Source organism: Trachypithecus francoisi, unplaced genomic scaffold (genome assembly GCF_009764315.1).
Source record: "Trachypithecus francoisi isolate TF-2019V2 unplaced genomic scaffold, Tfra_2.0 Lachesis_group20, whole genome shotgun sequence".
NCBI classification, from domain to species: domain Eukaryota; kingdom Metazoa; phylum Chordata; class Mammalia; order Primates; family Cercopithecidae; genus Trachypithecus; species Trachypithecus francoisi.
The window spans coordinates 49,757,255-49,777,923 of NW_022681466.1; the positions used below are offsets into that span (position 1 = coordinate 49,757,255).

Genomic DNA, 20,669 nt, shown 5'->3' on the forward strand with positions numbered 1-20,669 from the left:
GTGGCACTTTTTCTTTAAAATAAAAGCATTATCTTTTTCTTACAAGAAATGTGTTAATGTATGTGTCAGGTACAGTGAATAAAAAAGAAAACAGAACATACCCCATAGTGCCTAAAATAGAACAATTAACAGCACTGATGAAGTCCAATGTGCCTCATTCTAACTGTTTCCCCCCACAGACATGATCCCTATTTTCTAGTACATTTATGGTTTTATTGTTTTCCATTCAAATCTTCGATCCACAATAAAATTTCTGACATTAAAAAGACACTGGGCTGGGCGCAGAGGCTCACGCTTATAATCCCAGCACTTCGGGAGGCTGAGATGGGCAGATCACGAGGTCAGGAGATTGAGACCATCCTGGCTAACACACAGTGAAGCCCCGTCTCTACTAAAAATATGAAAAAATTAGCTGGGCATGGTGGCGGGCACCTGTAGTCCCAGCTACTTGGGAGGCTGAGGCGGGAGAATGGTGTGAACCTGGGAGGCGGAGCCTGCAGTGAGCCGAGATCGCGCCACTGCACTCCAGCCTGGGCGACAGAGCGAGACTCCATCTCAAAAAAAGAAAAAAACAAAGACACTGGCCAGGCACGGTGGCTCACGCCTGTAATCCCAGCACTTTGAGATGCTGAGGCAGGTGGATGATCTGAGGGCAGGAGCTTGAGACCAGCCTGGCCAACATGGTGAAACCCCATCTCTACTAAAAATACAAAAATTAGCCAGGTGTGGTGGCGGGTGCCTGTAATCCCAGCTATTCGGGAGGCTGAGGCAAGTGAGTTGCTTGAACCGAGGAGACAGAGGTTGCAGTGAGCCAAGATCACGCCACTGAACTCCAGCCTGGGTGACAGAGCGAGTATCTGTCTCAAAAATAAATAAATAATAAACAACAGGAGGAATGGCCTAGTTACTTTTCCTGGTTCTTTGTCCTATACCTGACAATAAACTGTTAACTACCAGCAAGCAGCCTGGTACAAGAAATGATGGCAGAGGTTTCTTCCTCCAATCCTGAAAAACAAATGCTGGATTTGCTTCCTAGACATTCTTTCACTGGTGATATTTTCACTAAAATATTTCGTTTCCAAACAGAAATTGCATAAATTATTATAAGCCTGTTTCTTGCCATCCTGTACCAAATGCACAGAGGTACACAATGATTATACATGATTTTCTTTCTTTCTTTTTTCTTGAGACAGTCTTGCTGTGTCACCCAGGCTGAAGTGCAGTGGTGCAATCTTGGCTCACTGTAATCTCTGCCTTCTGGGTTCAAGCGATTCTCCTGCTTCAGCCTCTGGAGTAGCTGGGATTACAGACACACACCACTGTGCCCGGCTAATTTATGTATTTTTAGTAGAGACAGGGTTTCACCATCTTGGCCAGGCTGGTCTCAAACTCCTGACCTTGTGATCCACCCACCTCGGCCTCCCAAAGTGCTGGGATTTCAGGCGTGAGCCACCCCACCTGGCCTTCTTTCTTTTTTTAAAAAAGATGGGGTCTTGCCTAGGCGTGGTGGCTCACGCCTGTAATCCCAGCACTTTGGGAGGCCAAGGTAGACGGATCACGACGTCAGGAGACTGACACCATTCTAACACGGTGAAACCCCGTCTCTACTGAAAATACAAAAAATCAGCTGGGCGTGGTGGCACGCACCTGTAGTCCCAGCTACTTGGGAGGCTGAGGCAGGAGAATTGCCCAAACCCAGGAGGCAGAGGGGTTGCAATGGGCAAGAAAAAAAAAAAGATGGGATCTCACTTTGTCACTCAGGCCGGAGTACAGTGGCATGATCATAGCTCATTGCTGCCTTCAACTCCTCGGCTCAAACAATCCTCCCATCTTAGCCTCCTATGTAGCTGGACCTACAGGTGCATACCACCATGACCAGCTCCTCTTGCTTAATTTTTAATAAACACATAAACCCAAGATTTATGTAGGGCCCAGTCCATTTAAGACTCTTCTCAAATACTACCTCCTCCCAGAGGCTATTTCTATAAATAGTAACCATTTATTCTCTATTTTTCTTCCCAACATTCATCACTAAGTGACATTAGTTGATTTTTTGGGTGGTGGTCTGTTTCCTCCACTAAGTTAAGCTCCATGATGAAGACAGGGATTTTGTTGCCTTCTCAACATCTGGAACAGTGTCTCGCAAAGAGCAGACACTCAGAAAATATTCGCCAAATAAGTAAGCTTAACTGAGCTATCTATCCAAACAGTTCCTTAACGGTGTTTATTGTGTTCTATGAAACAAACAAAAATTCAGTGTTTGCAAATTTGTTTTTTCATCCATAAGAATAAAAAGAAACAAAAGCAATGAAATAATCAATATAAATAATTATATTCTGTGTCAGAATGAAAATATTTCCAGAACATTGTGGGAGCCTCACTGGTTCATCAACATTACCTGTTTTTATCAAATACTGTCATTTGTGCAACAAATGTCTTTTCCCCATCCTCACGATTTCGTTTTCTTCTGGCTGGAAGCTCTTCATTGACATCTAAATTTAACAAACATTTCTCATAAATCAAATATTAGAACAAAAACGTGTTATTTATGAGATATGGTCCCTTAAATAAAACATGCTATATTTATCCCAAATGAGGTACAAATTACACTAAAGTTGCAATAATATACAGACTATGTTTTCCAATTTTGCATTTTTACTATATGTTCTTTTTAACACTCACAACATTAACCCCACATCTTTGCAAATGCTAATGTTTCTGTTGAGAATTATCTTTGCTAGGCAAATTCCTGCTCACTCATGGTAACTCTCCAAAAACTTCAAACAATACTTCAAGAGTCAAAGATTATTTCTTCCAAGGTAGTTCTCTGCTGAACTTCACATATACCTGTATTATGCCATTCATCATTTTGCTACAATGATTTATTTCATGTCTATTTCCCTACACTAGGTTGTGAGACTCTGGAGGATAGGACTGAATGTTTTAATCATCTTCAATTAAATTAGATCATCCCCAGCACCTATGTGTTTGTTGAATGAATACCTCAAAGATGAATTCATAATTGTTGGAAGAATAGAGGGATGGGTAGGGGGATAAATATGCAACAAGTATAAAAAAAAAGTTCATTGTTGAATCTAAGAGGTAAGTAGATAGGTGTTCACTATAAAACACTTCTCATTGTCCTTTATGTTTGAAATTTTGCACAACAAAATATTGAGGTGGAAGTGAATTCACTGCTTGCTTTAAGACTCAGCACCATGACTATCATGAAGGAACACTGGTACAATCATTTTCAGTGACCATCTTAACCTCCAGTGATAAAATCTAGTAAAAAAAATTACCAATATTTTCATTGGTTTCTCCATTAATCATTCCATTAAACTCTCTTCTTCCTGGACGAGTCACTCTAAATAGCAACGAGTAAGACTTCACCATATGGCTGTTACTAGGTTCAAATTCATTACTGGAAACTGCAAGGGACGGGAAATTTCCAGGTTTTGTTTGATTGAGGTCAGGATTCAAAGGCACCTGCTTTTTACCTGTGGGAACTTGCCTTATTGGACAACTTACATCCTGCAAAGGTAAAGATTATTAAATTATATTTATTTGTACATAAGCAGTAAGAATTATAATAAAACTTCTAATCATAGCTATAGGAAACAATGGGAGATAGACCATGATCACCAAATGGAATGTTAAAATTCTAACCATAGTTCTGAAAATTGTGAAGCAAAAATAAAAATTTGAAATACTTATATTCCAAAATATTAAAGCAACTGACGTTTTCTCCAACATAATGAAATTATAATGACACAGTATATCTAAATTTAGCTACCAGTGATCTCAAACAGTTGTATATTAGAAATATAGAATTAAAAGCATGCTACATATCTCGGTAAGGCTTTTTTAACAACAACAAAAAAACCATGTCGGCCGGGCGCGGTGGCTCAAGCCTGTAATCCCAGCACTTTGGGAGGCCGAGACGGGTGGATCACGAGGTCAGGAGATCGAGACCATCCTGGCTAACACGGTGAAACCCCGTCTCTACTAAAAAATACAAAAAACTAGCCGGGCGAGGTGGCTGGCGCCTGTAGTCCCAGCTACTCGGGAAGCTGAGGCAGGAGAATGGCGTGAACCCGGGAGGCGGAGCTTGCAGTGAGTGGAGATCCGGCCACTGCACTCCAGCCTGGGTGACAGAGCCAGACTCCGTCTCAAAAAAAAAAAAAAAAAAACCATGTCAAAATGTTAAACTCATGTACGTTTATCAAATCTCTTAAATATTCTATTTTAACATGACAATGACTAACAGGACCATTAGAAATAAAAAAATGACTAATAATCCCATGGTGAACAGCTACATTATTAAACAGTAAATCCATATAGTTAAAATATGTTGTTTAACAGAAAGGATCATCATCCTTAAAGAAAGAAAAACAAAACTGGTTTTATTTACCAATGATCATATTCTGAGTAATATCCTGTTATTGCATGATTAGTTACACTGAAAATGCATACTAGAAAAACTGGAAGGATCAGAAGACCTTTATGACAGTATCTAACAGCAGCTACTTCTTTTAAAATAGACTACATATAGTCTAAAAAATTTTCCATTTTATAAGAGTATAAAGTGAAAATTTTGAAATCACACCCACCCCCAAGTCTTACGCTCTGGAGATGACTAATACTAGCAGTTGGCTGTGTATATTCTTCCAGGAAAATGTTTACCCCTGATACTTTTTTTTGAACATAAGAATGACTGTATTTATATTCGTATCTTATTCTAAGTAATGTATCTTGGATTTTCATACCATCACTTGTAATGTGTATGGAGGTTAGGTAGGAGTAAGGAGTGATATTTCCCTTTTTTTTTTTTTTGAGACAGTCTCAAAGGAAAAAAAAAAAAAAAACAAACGCTGGAGTGCAGTGGTGCAAACTCGGCTCACTGCAAGCTCCGCCTCCAGGGTTCACACCATTCTCCTGCCTCAGCCTCCCAAGTAGCTGCGACTACAGGTGCCCATCACCAAACCCAGCTAATTTTTTGTATTTTTAGCAGAGACCGGGTTTCACCGTGTTAGCTACTCGATCTCCTGACCTCGTGATCCGCCTGCCTTGGCCTGCTGGATGCTGGGATTACAGGTGTGAGCCACCACACCTGGCAAGGAGTGATATTTCCTAACTTTACATATATTTTTTTTTTCTTGAGACAGTTTCACTCTGTCGCGCAGGCTGGAGCTCACTGGTGCAATCATGGCTCACTGTAGCCTCGACTTACCGGGCTCAAGCAATCCTCCCGAGTAGCTGGGACTACAGGCACACGCCATCAGGCCTAGCTCATTTTTGTATTTTTGGTAGAGACAAGGTTTTGCCATGTTGCCCAAGATGCTTGAACTCCTGGGTTCAAGCAATCTGCCCACTTCTACCTCCCAAAGTGCTGGGATTATAGGTATGAGCTACGGCAACCAGCCTTTACATAAACTTTTAAAAATAAAGTTCCACTGCTGCCTCCGAGGTGCCTTAGTCTACTCCCTCCCAATGTTTGAGGCCCTTATGGCCTATGGTCTTGGAAGAATATCAATACTGGGACCCTGGACCCAGACCAGTTCCCACACCTCTTGAAACACTCGGGGACTTGAGGCAACTAAAGGTAGATCTGTTGGCTTTGATCTGTTGACCAGGAAACATCGTAACACTTGTTTCTATGGTGAAATAACTTCACCTTATAATAATTTGAAGCAATGTATTAATAAGTGAATGGCTAATAACACTGACAACAAAATTTCTTTGCCTGAGAGCAGTGTTAAAAAGGATAATCTTATGGAAAAAAACTCTCTCTTAACCCTTATCTAAAATATCAATGGGTACAAATAGCTAAGAAATACGCTAAGAGACTGAAATGGTAGAAAAGCAACTGAATTTATGCCAAATGCTAAAACACAGTTTCTCCATTTCCAGACTCCTGTAAGAGAAAGTGTTGTACAGACACTTATTAAAAGACCAGAAAAACTACACAGATATGCGAGTTGGCAAAAGAGGTTATCAGTTTTATAATTAGGCCATCAACATATTTCTTAAGTTTTCAAAATTTAAAACTCAGCTTTAAAATACAATATAAATGAAAAAAGATGTCCAATTAAGCAAATTATTCCATTTAATCTATCAATATCATTTTACTGACATTACCTTTCTTTTTTTGTGGCAAACTTTCACAAGCAGGACTTCCAAGGTAACAGAATTTTGTTCATTTTCTGAGTTTTGTGATGGCTTATCTAAATAGAAAATCAGCATTTTAAAATATATTTTAAAAATCTATAAACACAGTATTCATTTTGTTAGTAAGTCAGGGAATTTAAAACAGATTTCCCATAAGACTTCTCAAAAGTTCACTCATTCTGTTTTCCTCAAATCAGTTCTAAACTTACAGTGAACTCTTTAAAAGCCTTTATATATAGTCTAAATAAACCATTCACAAGACAAATATAGTCATTGTCCTATATGCTGTAATTTTTTTCCCATTAGATATAGGTTTTGCTCTGTTACCCAAGGTACAGCGCAGTGGCACAATCACAGCTCACTGCAATCACAAGCTCCTGGGATCAAGTGACCCTCACACGTCAGCACGTTAGCCTCCTAAGTACCTGGGATTACAGGCGTGAGCCACCATGCCCAGGTTTTAAGTATAAAAAATATTCACTGGTCAGGCATAATGGCTCATGCCTATAATCCCAACACTTTGGGAGGCCAAGGCAAGAATATCACTTGAGGCCAAGAGTTCAAGACTGGCCTGAGCAATACAGAGACCTCGTCTCTACAAAATGTCAAAAAATTAGCTGGGTGTGATGGGTGGCATGTGCCTGTAGTCCTAGCTACTTCAGAGGCTAGGTGGAAGGATCTCTTGAGCCAAGGAGTTCGAGGCTGTAGTGAGCTATGACCCTGTCATTGCCCTCTAGTCTGGGTTGAACAGTGAGATCCTGTCTCTAAAAAAAATCTATACATTTCTATGTTTATATATATATATACACACACACACACACACACACACAACACACACACACACACATACACACACACACACACACATACACACACACACACATATATTTCCTAACTCCTTTTTTCTTTTTGAGACAGACTCGCTCTGTCACCCAGGCTGGAGTGCAGTAGGGCGATCCTGGCTCACTGAAACCTCTGTCTCCCAGGTTAAAGTGATCCTCCCACCTCAGCCTCCTGAGCAGCTGTGACTACAGGTGCACACCACCACATCCAGCTGATTTTTTTAATTTTTAGTAGAGATGGTGTTTCACCATGTTGGCTAGGCTGGTCTTAAACTCCTGACCTCAAGTGATCCACCCGCCTTGGCCTCGCAAAGTGCTGGGATTAACAGGTGTGAGCCACCACACCTGGCCATATTTACTGAATATTTCTCATTTGAAGATTTAATATCTTTGTTTGTTTGTTTTTCAGACAAGGGTCTGGTTATGTTGCCCAGGCTGGTCTCAAACTTCTGGGCTCAAGTGATCCTCCCATTTTAGCCTCCTAAGTAGCTGAGACTACAGGCACATGCAACTGGGCCGGCTTGAAGATTGAACATTTATGATAATACACTGCTAGTCAAATGTAATTTTGACAAATACAGTTAAAGCTTCTTGGCAGAAAGCATAAATGAAAATAGTTGCAGGAGGGCCGGATGTGGTGGCTCACACCTGTAATCCCAGGTGGCCGAGGTGGGCGAATCACTTGAGGCCAGGAGTTTGAGACCAGACTGGCCAACATGTTGAAATGAAATCCTGTCTCTATTAAACATATAAAAATTAGGGGTTGGGTTCGGTGGCTCATGCCTATTGTAATTCCAGCACTTTGGGAGGCCGAAGCGTGCAAATCACCTGAGGTGGGGAGTTCAAGAGATCAGCCTGACCAACATGGAGAAACCCCATCTCTACTAAAAATACAAAAAATTAGCCGGGCATGGTGGTGCGTGCCTGTAATACCAGCTACTCTGGAGACTGAGGCAAGAGAATTTTTTTTTTTTTGAGATGGAGTCTCGCTCTGTCGCCCAGGCTGGAGTGCAGTGGTGCAATCTGGGCTCACTGCAAGCTCTGCCTACTGGGTTCACACCATTCTCCTGCCTCAGCCTCCCGAGTAGCTGGGACTACAGGCGTCCGCCACCGCACCCGGCTGATTTTTTTTTTGTATTTTTAGTAAAGACGGGGTTTCACCGCGTTAGCCAGGATGGTCTCGATCTCCTGACCTCGTGATCCGCCCGTCTCAGCCTCCCAAAGTGCTGGGATTACAGGCGTGAGCCACCGTGCCCGGCTGAGGCAAGGGAATTGCTTGAACCCGGGAGGTGGAGGTTGTGGTGAACTGAGATCATGCCATTGCACTCCAGTCTGGGCAAAAGAAGTGAAACTCTGTCTCAGAAAAAAAAAAAAAAATTAGCTAGTGTGGTGGCACCCGCCTATAATCCCAGATACTTGGGAGGCTGAGGCACGAGAATCACTTGAACCTGGAGGCAGAGGCTGCAGTGATCTGAGATCAAACCACTGCACTCCAGACTGAGTGACAGAGGAATTATTTTCTGGAAATAGAGATATTGACAGAGTTCACTATCTTATTTACATCAATATCAAGAAAAATAAAAACAAAGTAAAACTGAGCAATCTTTGAACTTTATATATTTTGTCATGTAGATAGGAAAAAAGCTTAATCTGACTACTTTCCAAAAATTTCAGTGATGGATAAACTATGTGTTCTACACAGGTCCCTGAGAACAAAGGGCTAATGAATGTATAAGATTAAATTAAAATTATAAGCTTCTGAAGAATTAAAGTCTAGACATGTCAGAAGCACCACAGAAAACAAAATACGATGACTAGAAATAAGGACTATAAGCAGACCATTACAAATAACTGAAGGAAATCAAAAACAGTAATGCTACCCGGGTTACTTCTATATAAAAAATAGACCACCAGATCTAAGGTAAAAACTAGAAATTACATTAGCTGCTAATACAAATATGAGATTTCAAATTTCTTACACAAAAACCCTAAGGCCAGTCTCAGTGGCTCACACTCATAATCCCAGCACTTTGGGAGACTGAGGTGAGAGAATCACTTGAGCCCAGGAGTTTGAGACCAGCCTGGGAAATGTAGTGAGATTCCATCTTAACAAAAAAAATTTTTTTAATTAGCCAGGCATGGTGGGGACGCTTGTAGTTCCAGCTGCTCAGGAGGCTGAGGCAGGAGGATCACTTGAGCCCAGGAGTTGATCACACCACTGCACTCCAGCCTGGGCGACCGGAGCAAAACCCTGTTTCTTTTTTTTTTTTTTTTTTTTTTTGAGGCGGAGTCTCGTTCTGTCGCCCGGACTGGAGTGCAGTGGCCAGATCTCAGCTCACTGCAAGCTCCGCCTCCCGGGTTTACGCCATTCTCCTGCCTCAGCCTCCCGAGTAGCTGGGACTACAGGCGCCCGTCACTTCGCCCGGCTAGTTTTTGTATTTTTAGTAGAGACGGGGTTTCATCGTGTTAGCCAGGATGGTCTCGATCTCCTGACCTCGTGATCCGCCCGTCTCGGCCTCCCAAAGTGCTGGGATTACAGGCTTGAGCCACCACGCCCGGCCAAAACCCTGTTTCAAAAAAAAAAAAAAACCACAAAACCCAAAGAGTCATTTAAAAGTGGTTATATTAGAGCAGTTTGACAATTGGCAAGGTTGTTTTTTGTCTTTTTCAGACAGGGTCTCACTCTGTCAGTCAGACTGGAGTACAGTGGTGTGATCTTGGCCCACTGCAGCCTCAACCTCCAAGATTCAAACAATCCTCCCACCTCAGCCCCCTGAGTAGCTGAGACTACAGAACAGCTAGGACTATAGGCATGTGCCACTGTGCCCAGTTAATCTTTTTTTACTTCTTATAGATAAGTTCTCCCTATGTTGCCCAGGCAAGCCTCAAGCAATTCTTCTATCTCAGCCTCCCAAGGTGTTGACATTATAGCTGTGAGCCACCATGCCCAGCCTAATATTTGGGATTTTTTGGAGACAGGGTCTCACTCTGTTGCCCAGCCTGGAACAGAGTTGTGCAATCATAGCTCACTGTAACCTTGAATTCCTGAGCTTACGCAACCCTGCCACCTTGGACTTCCAAGTACCTAGAACTACAGGACATACCACTATACCTGGTTAATTTTTGTACAGATGGGGTCTGTGTTGCCCAGGCTGGTCTTGAACTCCTGGCCTCAAGTCATCTTCCCGCCTCAGCCTCCCAAAATGCTGAGATTACAGACATGATTAACCATGCCAGGCCTCATTTTCAATCTTTGTGTCTTACTAAACAATACCAAGACAACTAAACTAGCAAGTTTCTAATAATGGTTTTATTCCATTGCATAATAATAAAAAGATATACAGTATACACAGACTTATGATAGACAAGCTGATAAGTATTTTTCCCTTTTTTTCTTTTTTTTTTTCCTGGAGATCCAGTCTGGCTCTGTCACCCAGGTTGGAGTACAGTGACGCAATCTCGGCTCACCACAACCTCCGAGTCCCAAGTTCAAGTGATTGCCTAAGTCTCCCAAGTAGCTGGGACTACAGGCGCCCACCACCACACCCAGCTAATTTTTGTATTTTTAGTAGAGATGGGGTTTCACCATATTGGCCAGGCTTGTCTTGAACTCCTGACCTCATGATACACCCGCCTCAGCCTCCCAAAATGCTGGGATTACAGGCTGAGCCACCGCACCCGGCCGTATATTTCCATTTTTAAAACAACTCTAGGCCGGGCGCGGTGGCTCACGCCTGTAATCCCAGCACTTTGGGAGGCCGAGGCAGGCAGATCATGAGGTCAGGAAATTGAGACCATCCTGACTAACACGGTGACATCCCGTTTCTACTAAAAATACAAAAAATTAGCCGGGAGTGGTGGCAGGTGCCTGTAGTCCCAGCTACTTGAGAGGCTGAGGCAGGAGAATGGTGTGAACCTGGGAGGCGGAGCTTGCAGTGAGTCGAGACGGTGCCACCGCACTCCAGTCTGGGCGACAGAGCAAGACTCTGTCTCAAAAAAATAAAAAACAAAACAAAACAAAAAAACAACTCTAATTCTTTCCAGCATGCTTTGAGCTTTTACTGGAATAATATACTATGTAATTTCCTTTGAATAATATCTAAAATATTAATATATGCCATTGGTAATAGAGGTTATTTCAGTTGTTTTACTGTTTTTTAAAAACAAGACGCAATACCATTAATTCAAAATCTTTGTGCATAAAAGGTTCTACTGAGGAGATTCTTTACCTATTGAAGACAATTTGTTAAAATCTTCATCATTAGCCAGGCGTGGTGGCCCGCACCCCCTTGGGAGGCCAAGGCAGGTGGATCACCAGGTCAGGAGTTCAAGACCAGCCTGGTCAGCATGGTGAGACCCTGTCTCTACTAAAGATACAAAAAATGAGCCAGGCATGGGGCATGTGCCTGTAATCCCAGCTACTCGGGAGGCTGAGGCAGGAGAATCGCTTGAACCCAGGAGGTGGAGGTTGCAGTGAGCCGAGATCACACCACTGCACTCCAGCCTGGGCAACAGAGTAAGACTCTGTCGCTCCCGAAAAAAAAATTTCATCATTAGCCTTTATAATTTAAAGTTCAAAAACATCAGAATCAACATCTTTTTTTCCATTAAACATAATTTTATAAATTTACACTCAGAAGCCCCACTTTTTTTTACATTCACAAAGGTGTCTTGCTATTAAAATGCCACTTATTTACTTTTAAGTACATACCATTTTTGTGGAAGAAACCAGTAAATGTAAGCTGCAAATGAGCTGACAAGCTAAAAAAAAAAAAAAAAAAAAAAAAAAAAAAAGGAAAATATTTTATCATTTTAATGCTCTATAGTAAAATAACCTAGACTTTAAAATATAACATTGAAATCAAAGTTACTTCAGCTCATTTATAAATATTTGTACTCAATTGTTATTCAGGCCCATGACTCTATGCTTTCCCTGAAATATGACATCCAAAGTGTGTCTATACACCTAACAAAACATAAGCATCAAAAAACCGCTCACAACTCACAAAAAAATAAAACGACAAAAACACCAAGAGCAAGGCAGAAAAAATCAGACTACCAAGTTAGAGGCCAGGTAATTTACTGTGTTTTAGTGTTCTACCTATAAAATGACAGCAGGTATGCTTTCCCACCTTTAAAAAAGGAATTTTGGAGGGTTTTTGGAATTCTTTTTGTTTTGTTTTAATGAAGTTTTAGTCAATGACTTCATCAAAAGGAAATTTTGAAAAGGGTAGCTAAACAACGCAAAAAAATTTGAATATTCTGAAGCTATGGAAATTCAACCTTCCCAATAAAAATGATATAGAACCATTACTTTACACTTTAAATAGCAATGAAATACACAATTACAAATCTGATATAGATGTATAATTTACTGTTTCAATATATCATTTTCACTGTTAGTTTTAGAAGCTATGGAAAAGTAAAAGAAAGCATGAACTAGAACTAGTGCTCCTTCTATTTTCACAAATATTAACAACAGAAAAAACTGTAAGGATGGGATAAAATAAACAGAAGCATCAATAAGCTTTTGAAGTACCTTTAAACTGCAAAACAGAATATAGTTGTTGATCAGGAGACATTCATAAGTTTCCTGAGCATAGTTTCCATAGTGTGACTTGTACAGACACCAGATTAGGCAGGGTTATACAGAACAGATGCTGGGGAAATGAAAGCAGTACTGATCCCTTATTTAAGGCATTTACTAATGGGCACTAAAGACTAGTAAAGAGCATATACATATATATATATTTTTAAATGATGGTGACAATCTAGGCATTTTTGTAATCACATAGGAACAGCTACAGAAAGACACTGCAGCAAGAGAGTACTAAGGAGCAAGTAATGACTGGAAATAAGGACATATTATGAAGAGGTTAGCCTTGTAAATTTGACCAGGACTTCTCTTTCTTTTTTTTGAGATGAAGTTTCCCTCTTCTCGCTCAGGTTGGAGTGCAATGGCGCAATCTCAGCTCACTGCAACCTCCGCCTCCCGGGTTCAAGTGATTCTCCTGCCTCAGCCTCCCAAGTAGCTGGGATTACAGGCGTGAACTACTGAGCCCGGCTGGACTCCTCTTTTTCTAAGATAGAGAAATAAGAGGCAAGTAAGACATTTCCATGGAAGATGGGGGCTATCTCCACCTACTTAGTGAAATAGGCCATGAAACAGTCTGCTAAAAAAACTACAGGGTGGGCTGTGCACAGTGGCTCACGTCTGTAATCCCGGCACTCTGGGAGGCTGAGGCAGGAGATTACCAGCTCAGGAGTTCGAGGCCAGCCTGGCCAGTATGGTGAAACCCCGTCTCTACTAAAAATACAAAAAATTAGCTGGGCGTGGTGGCACGTGGCTGTAGTTTCAACTACTCGGGAGGCTGAGGCAGGAGAATCGCTTGAACCTAGGAGGCAGAGATTACAGTGAGCCGAGACTGCGCCATTGCACTCCAGCTTGGGCGACAGGGGGAGACTCCGTCTCAAAAACAAAACAAAACAAACAAAAAAACAAACAAAAAAACTCTACAGAGTTGGGGTTTTAAAGGGCATTTCTAGAACAGTAGTACAGAAAGTATGCTGGGGACCGGGTGCAGTGGCTCACAATTGTAATCCCAGCATTTTGGGAGGCCAAGGCAGGAGGATCACGAGGTCAGAAGATCAAGACAATCCTGGCTAACACAGTGAAACCCATCTCTACTAAAAATACAAATATTAGCAGGCATGGTGGCATGTACCCGTAACCCCAGCTACTCGGGAGGCTGAGGCAGGAGAATCACTTGAGTTCAGGAGGCAGAGGTTGCAGTGAGCCAAGACTGCATCACTGCACTCCAGCCTAGGCAAGAGAGCAAGACTCCATCTCAAAATAAACCCAAAACAAAAAACACAAACAAACAAACAAGAAAAAGTATGCTATCAGTAGAGGACAAAATTATTATGGAAGAGTAGAACTATAAGGGTCCAAGCAGAGTTAGAAAACACAGGGCTGGCGCCTATGGCCATACCACCCTGAACGTGCTGAATCTCGGAAGCTAAGCAGGGTTGGGCCTGGCTGGTACTTGGATGGGAGAAAGCAAAAATATGAAGTTAAAAACTGAGAACGGCCGGGCGCGGTGGCTCACACCTATAATCCTAGCACTTTGGGAGGCCAAGGCAGGTGGATCATGAGATCAGGAGTTCAAGACCAGCTTGGCCAAGATGGTGAAACCCCGTCTCTACTAAAAATACAAAAAAAAATTAGGCGGGCGCAGTGGCAGGAGCCTATAATCCCAGCTACTTGGGAGGCTGAGGCAGGAGAATCGCCTGAACTCGGAGGGCAGAGGTAGCAGTGAGCCCAGATCGCGCCACTGCACTCCAGCCTGGGCGACAGAGTGAGACACCTTCTCAAAAAAAAAAAAAACAAATAAAAAACAAAAAACTAAGAACCACCACCACAACTTAAGTATCAGCCAGGCATGGTGACTCATGCCTGTAATCCTAGTACTTTGGGAGATGAGGCGGGTGGATCACGAGGTCAGGAGACCAAGACCATACTGGCTAACACGGTGAAACCCCACTTGTACTAAAAATACAAAATTAGCGTAGTCCCAGGTACCTGGGAGGCTGAGGCAGGAGAATCGTTTGAACCCAGGAGGTGAGGATTGCAATGAGCCGACACTGCGCCACTGCACTCCAGCCTGGGCAACAGAGCGAGACTCTGTCTCAAAAAAAAAAAAAATTGTATACAATGGGAGTCTTAAAAACCTATTCTGTATAAACAATTCATATATTATAAACATTTTTACATGAATCAGGTAATTTCTACATGCCATTTTACTAAAAAGCATTATCCTAGAAAAAGTTCCATAAATACTACCTTGCACAGCAGAATTAGCTAAAATCCAAAACATAAGTGAAAAAGGAACTACAATTCTCACATTAGAAGATATTCCATTAGTCACAACAAATCTATCCTACTCTTCATTGCGTCAATTAAACCTACATACTAAGACCAGATTAACTTTCTTAAGAATCTATCTTTTTTTTTTTAATCTATTATTCCTTTCTGCACATCTACTGAGACTCCAAACACCAAATCTTTGGTCTAACTGCTGAAATGGTTCCCATTTCTTGTTCTATGAAAGCCTTACATATAAAGATAGAATAGAATTTATAAGAGTCAGAAAATCCAAGTTTGAATTCTGGTGCCACTCATTCGCTGTGGTCTGCTATCTATAAAATGAGGATATTTTCTCTCACAAAGAGTGTGAGGCTTCAGACTTTGTTTTTTGCTTTCAGACAGGGTCTCACTGTGTCACCCAGATTGGTGTGCAGTGGCACAATCTAGGCTCACTGCAACCTCCAACTTGCAGGCTCAAACAATCCTCCCACCTCAGTCTCCAAGAGTAGCTGGGACTACAGGCATGCACCATCACGCCTGGCTAATTTTTGCATGTTTGTGGAGTTCGGGTTATGCATATTGCCCAGGCTGGTCTCAAACTCCTGAGATCAAGAGATCCACCTACCTCAGCCTCCCAAAGTGCTGAGATTACAGGTGTGAGTCACTGCGCGCCTGGCCTGTTTAGGTTTTTTTTGTTTTGTTTTTTTTAGGTTTTAATTCAATTAATTTTTTTTTCTTTTAGAGACAGGGTCTCACTATGTTGCCCAGGCTGGTAATGAACTCCTGGGCACAAGTGATCATCCCACCTCAGCCTCCCAAAGTGCCACGATTATAGGCATGAGCCACTGTGCCGCCCAGTCAGGCTTGCAGAAAGTAATAAAGTAACCAGCAAAATACTCTCTCCCTCTTCTACAAAGACCCTAAACCCAACCAATCAAGAGCTAAATGACCACTTTATCCCTTTACAAGCACTCCTATTTACCACTTTTTAGTCACTATTTTTCCATACACATCTTTTTATTAGTGTCCCTAGCATCTAGCAGTGTCTTACAGAAAGTCACCCAACAAATTTTTTTTCATAAGATAATGTCCTAGAGTAATACAAATTAAAAGGTCTGGAATCAAGGCCCATTACATTGCAGTACTATTAGTATTATTTACATTATTTTTCTGAGAAGTGTGAGGGTAAGCTTCAACTATGAAATACCAGAAAGATCTTACATTTATTTACCTCAGAGTATATTTTAAATCAGTGTTACTCAAAACGTGGTCTACAAACTGAGGTCACTAGGAAAAATGTTACCATTCTACAACAACTCAAGAAATTGAGACTACTACTAAAAGCACACTGAAAATTAAAAACAAATAAACAAAATGATTTTTCACCACAGATGATTTGAGACAGTTTTAAATGGTACATTATACCTTACATAGGATAGCATGTATAACCAGGTTTTTTTGTTTTGTTTTTCGTTTGAGACAGAGTCTCACTGTCGCACAGACTGGAGTGCAATGGTGCGATCTCAGTTCACCGCAACCTCCACCACCTGGGTTCAAGCAACTCTCCTGCCTCAGTTTCATTTTTTTTTTTTTTGAGGCGGAGTCTCGCTCTGTCGCCCGGACTGGAGTGCAGTGGCCGGATCTCAGCTCACTGCAAGCTCCGCCTCCCGGGTTTACGCCATTCTCCTGCCTCAGCCTCCCGAGTAGCTGGGACTACAGGCGCCCGCCACCTCGCCCGGCTAGTTTTTGTATTTTTAGCAGAGACGGGGTTTCACCATGTTAGCCAAGATGTTCTCGATCTCCTGACCTCGTGATCCGCCCGTCTCAGCCTCCCAAAGTGCTGGGATTACACGCTTGGGCCACCGCACCCGGCCCTGCCTCAGTTTCTGAGTAGCTGGGATTACAGGCGCCGGCCACCATGCTGGGTTAATTTTCCTATTTTTAGTAGAGAAGAGGTTTCACCATGTCAGCCAGGCTGGTCTGGAACTACTGACCCGCCTCGGCGTCCCAGTGCTAGGATTACAGGTATTAGTACTGTGCCCAGCCAACCAGCCATTATTATACTAGTATTTCTTTGTGAGAAAGAATTTTTTTTTTTGAGACGGAGTCTCGCTGTCGCCCAGGCTGGAGTGCCAGTGGCGCGATCTCGGCTCACTGCAAGCTCCGCCTCCCGGGTTTACGCCCTTCTCCTGCCTCAGCCTCCTGAGTAGCTGAGACTACAGGCGCCCGCCACCTTGCCCGGCTAGTTTTTGTATTTTTTTAGTAAAGACGGGGTTTCACCGTGTTCGCCAGGATGGTCTTGATCTCCTGACCTCGTGATCCGCCCATCTCGGCCTCCCAAAGTGCTGGGATTACAGGCTTGAGCCACCGCGCCCGGCCTTTTTTTTTGTTTTTGTTTTTTTTTTGGAGACCAAGTCTTGTTCCTTCACCCAGGCTGGAGTTCAATGGCGTGATCTCGGCTTACTGCAACTTCTGCCTCCAGGGGTCCAAGCCATTCTCCTGTCTCAGCCTCGTGAATAGCTGGGATTCAGGCACACGTTGCCACGCCCAGTTAATTTTTTGTGTTTTTTAGAGGAGAGGTTTCGTTGTATTGCCCAGGTTGGTCTCAACCTCCTGAGCTCCGGCAATCTGCCTGCCTTGGCTTCCCAATGTACCAGGATTACAGGCGTGAGCCACCACACCCGGACTTTGAGAAATAATTCTAAATTTCAATTAACCAATTTTAAAAGGCAACTTTGGGGCTGGGCACAGTGACTCACACTTGTAATCCTAGCACTTTGGGAAGGAGGTAGGGGGATCACTTGAGGTCAGGAGTTGGAGACCAGCCTGGCCAACATGGTGAAACCTTGTCTCTACTAAAAATACAAAAAATTAGCCGGGCCTGGTAACACCCGCCTGTAATCCCAGTTACTCAGGAGGCTGAGGCAGGAGAATAGCTTGAACCTGGGAGGTGGAGGTTGCAGTGAGCCAAGATCACGCCACTGCACTCTAGCCTGAGGGACAAGAGCAAGTCTCATAAACAAACAAACAAACAAACAAACAAACAAACAAACAAATGTAACATTGGGAATGTGACTTGCTATGCATGATTTCCCCTTCCCCACCTAAAAGTAAACACTCTGGCTGGGCGCAGTGGCTCACATCTGTAATCTCAGCACTTTGGGGAGGCTGAGGCAGGCAGATCACGAGGTCAGGAGTTCGAGACCCATCTGACCAACATGGTGAAACCCTGTCTCTACTAAAAACACAAAAATTAGCCGGGCATGGAGGCGGGCACCTGTAATCCCAGCTACTCAGGAGGTTGAGGCAGGAGAATCGCTTGAACCCAGGAGTTGGAGGTTGCAGTGAGCCGAGACTGCGTCACTGCACACCAGCTTGGGCAACAGAGTGAGACTCTGTCTCAAATAAATAAGTAAACACTCTGATATGTACCTAGAATAAAGTGTACCAATGATTCCTTCCATAGGTGGTTTCTTCCAAGGAAAAGGGCAAAGTTTTCTCTCTCCCTTCCCTCTCCCCTCTCTTGTGGCTACTTTGTCCACATCTTAATTGGTTAGGCTGGACCAGATGAACAGGAGGAAAAGAAACATGTAAGGTTGGTCAGGATTATTTGGTTTTAGGCCACAAAAAATCTAGTTTAGATGACCAGAATAAGATTTAAGAAACTTAGTTCATCCATGTGATGTGTTCCCTCTATCTTCTCAGGAAGACACATGATAACAAGAAATCAGAGAATTTGAAATTTTGAGATGCAAATTTCAGCATTCCAAGCACAAACATCTACAGTCCTGATACAGTCTACAGAAAATGATGCTAAGCTAATTCATAAGAGACTGACACTTTGAAATCTAATTCAAGGAAGAGCCTCCCATTTTAAGAACAGCCAGATCCCACAGAGGAACTAGTTTTTATAACAAGAGATCAAGATTAGTGCCTCTAATTTATATATGTGAATCTGCTAGCGGCAGGTATAAGGCTTCATTTTAAGGGCAGTATTACCTCAAAACAGGACAAGTCTGATAATCAACTTGGTTTCTATAGCTAGATGTTAGCTATTCAACTTTTGTTATATACATTTTATCCTATGATACGTAAAGCTGAGAAACTCATGTCTACATCAAGTCTAATATTCTGAAACCCAGGATCTCAAAATATAGGGGTTAGAAGCACTTTGTAATGAGAAGATAAAGGTGAATGGTGGATGATGTGTATCTATGAATCATAAATGGATCACTCTGCAGAAGTACTGTGAAAAAAACAAAGGAATTACTACAAAACCAAAAGTTATACAAGGAATATTTTTAAAATTTGTTCTTGAATATTCAAATTTTTAAGAACCAGATATGCTCAAGTGGCAACTGACGAGGCACCTTTAAGAGTAAGTATGCAAAAAGAAATGTGTATAGCCCAGGTTCTGAAAAAAGAACAAAAACTCAAGACTGAAAAGACGACAATTTCAAAACAACTTCAAAGCTTACAATCAAGGCAAAGTGTATTAAAAAAAAAAAGAAAGGGAAAACATCAGATCTTATTAATTGTGGGAAAGACACACAACCAACCTAAGAGGTAGTCTACAGATTTTATTTATTTATTTATTTTGAGATGGAGTCTCACTTTGTAGCCCAGGCTGGAGTGCAGTGGAGCAGTATCTGCTCACTGCAACCTCCGCCTGCTGAGTTCAAGCAATTCTCCTGCATCAGCCTCCCAAGTAGACGAAATTACAGGTGCGCACCACCATGTCCGGCTATTCATTTATTTATTTATTTATTTATTTTTGAGACAGAGTTTCACTCTGTAGCCAGGCTGGAGTATAGTAGTGTAATCTCGGCTCACTGCAACCTCTGCCTCCCAGGTTCAAGCAATTCTCCTGCCTCACCCTCCCAAGTAGCTAGGAATACAGGCACATGCCACCACACCCAGCTAATTTTTGTATTTTTAGTAGAGACGGGGTTTCACCATGTTGGCCAGGATAGTCTCGAACTCTTGACCTCATGATCTGCCCACCGCGACCTCCCAAAATGCTGGGATTACAGGCGTTGAGCCACCGCGCCGGGCCTAATTTTTTGTATTTTTAGTAGCGATGGGGTTTCACCACATTGGTCAAGCTGGTCTCGAACTCCTGACCTCAAGTGAACCGCCTGCCTCGACTTCCCAAAGTGCTGGGATATAGGCGTGAGTCACCACACCTGGCCAACCTAAAGATTTTAAAATGAGCCGGGCGCGGTGGCTTAAGCCTGTAATCCCGCACTTTGGGAGCGAGCAGGGCGGATCACGAGGTCAGGAGATCCAGACCATCTTGGTCTAATACGGTGAAAACCCGTCTCTACTAAAAAAATACAAAAAACTAGCGGGGCGAGAGGCGGGGCCTGTAGTCCCAGCTACGGAGGCTGAGACGAGAATGGCGTGAACCCGGAGGTGGAGCTTGCAGTGAGCTGAGATCCGGCCACTGCACTCCAGCTGGGGACAGAGGAGCTCTGTCTCAAAAAAAAAAAAAAAATGATTTTAAATGCAGCTAAATGTACCAAAGAGAGGGTAGGCCTTAATCAATAGCTTTAAAATAATTTAATAGGTCCGATGCAGTGGCTCACGCCTGTAATCTCAACACTTTAAGAGGACAAAGTGGGCAGATCACTTGAACTCAGTAGTTCGAGGTCACGCTGGGCCATATGGTGAAACCTCATCTCTACAAAAGTACTGTGAGTACACATAAGGTGAGCCAGGGCCAGGTGCAGTGGCTCACATCTGTAATCCCAGCACTTTGGGAGGCTGAGGCCGGTGAATAACTTGAG

At 42.6% G+C, this 20,669-nt stretch overlaps 1 protein-coding gene across 2 annotated transcripts in view; it reads right to left on the reverse strand.

Moving 5' to 3' along the window:
* SUZ12 (SUZ12 polycomb repressive complex 2 subunit) overlaps window positions 1-20,669 on the reverse strand; it is a 65,656-nt gene that overhangs the window by 23,695 nt on the left and 21,292 nt on the right. For both annotated transcript variants that reach the window (XM_033184277.1, XM_033184276.1), the window contains 4 exons: window positions 11,725-11,774; window positions 6,142-6,227; window positions 3,303-3,534; window positions 2,399-2,492 (listed from right to left, as the gene is read on the reverse strand). In XM_033184277.1, the coding sequence (XP_033040168.1) occupies window positions 2,399-2,492; window positions 3,303-3,534; window positions 6,142-6,227; window positions 11,725-11,774 (462 nt within the window). The remainder of the gene's footprint in view (window positions 1-2,398; window positions 2,493-3,302; window positions 3,535-6,141; window positions 6,228-11,724; window positions 11,775-20,669) is intronic.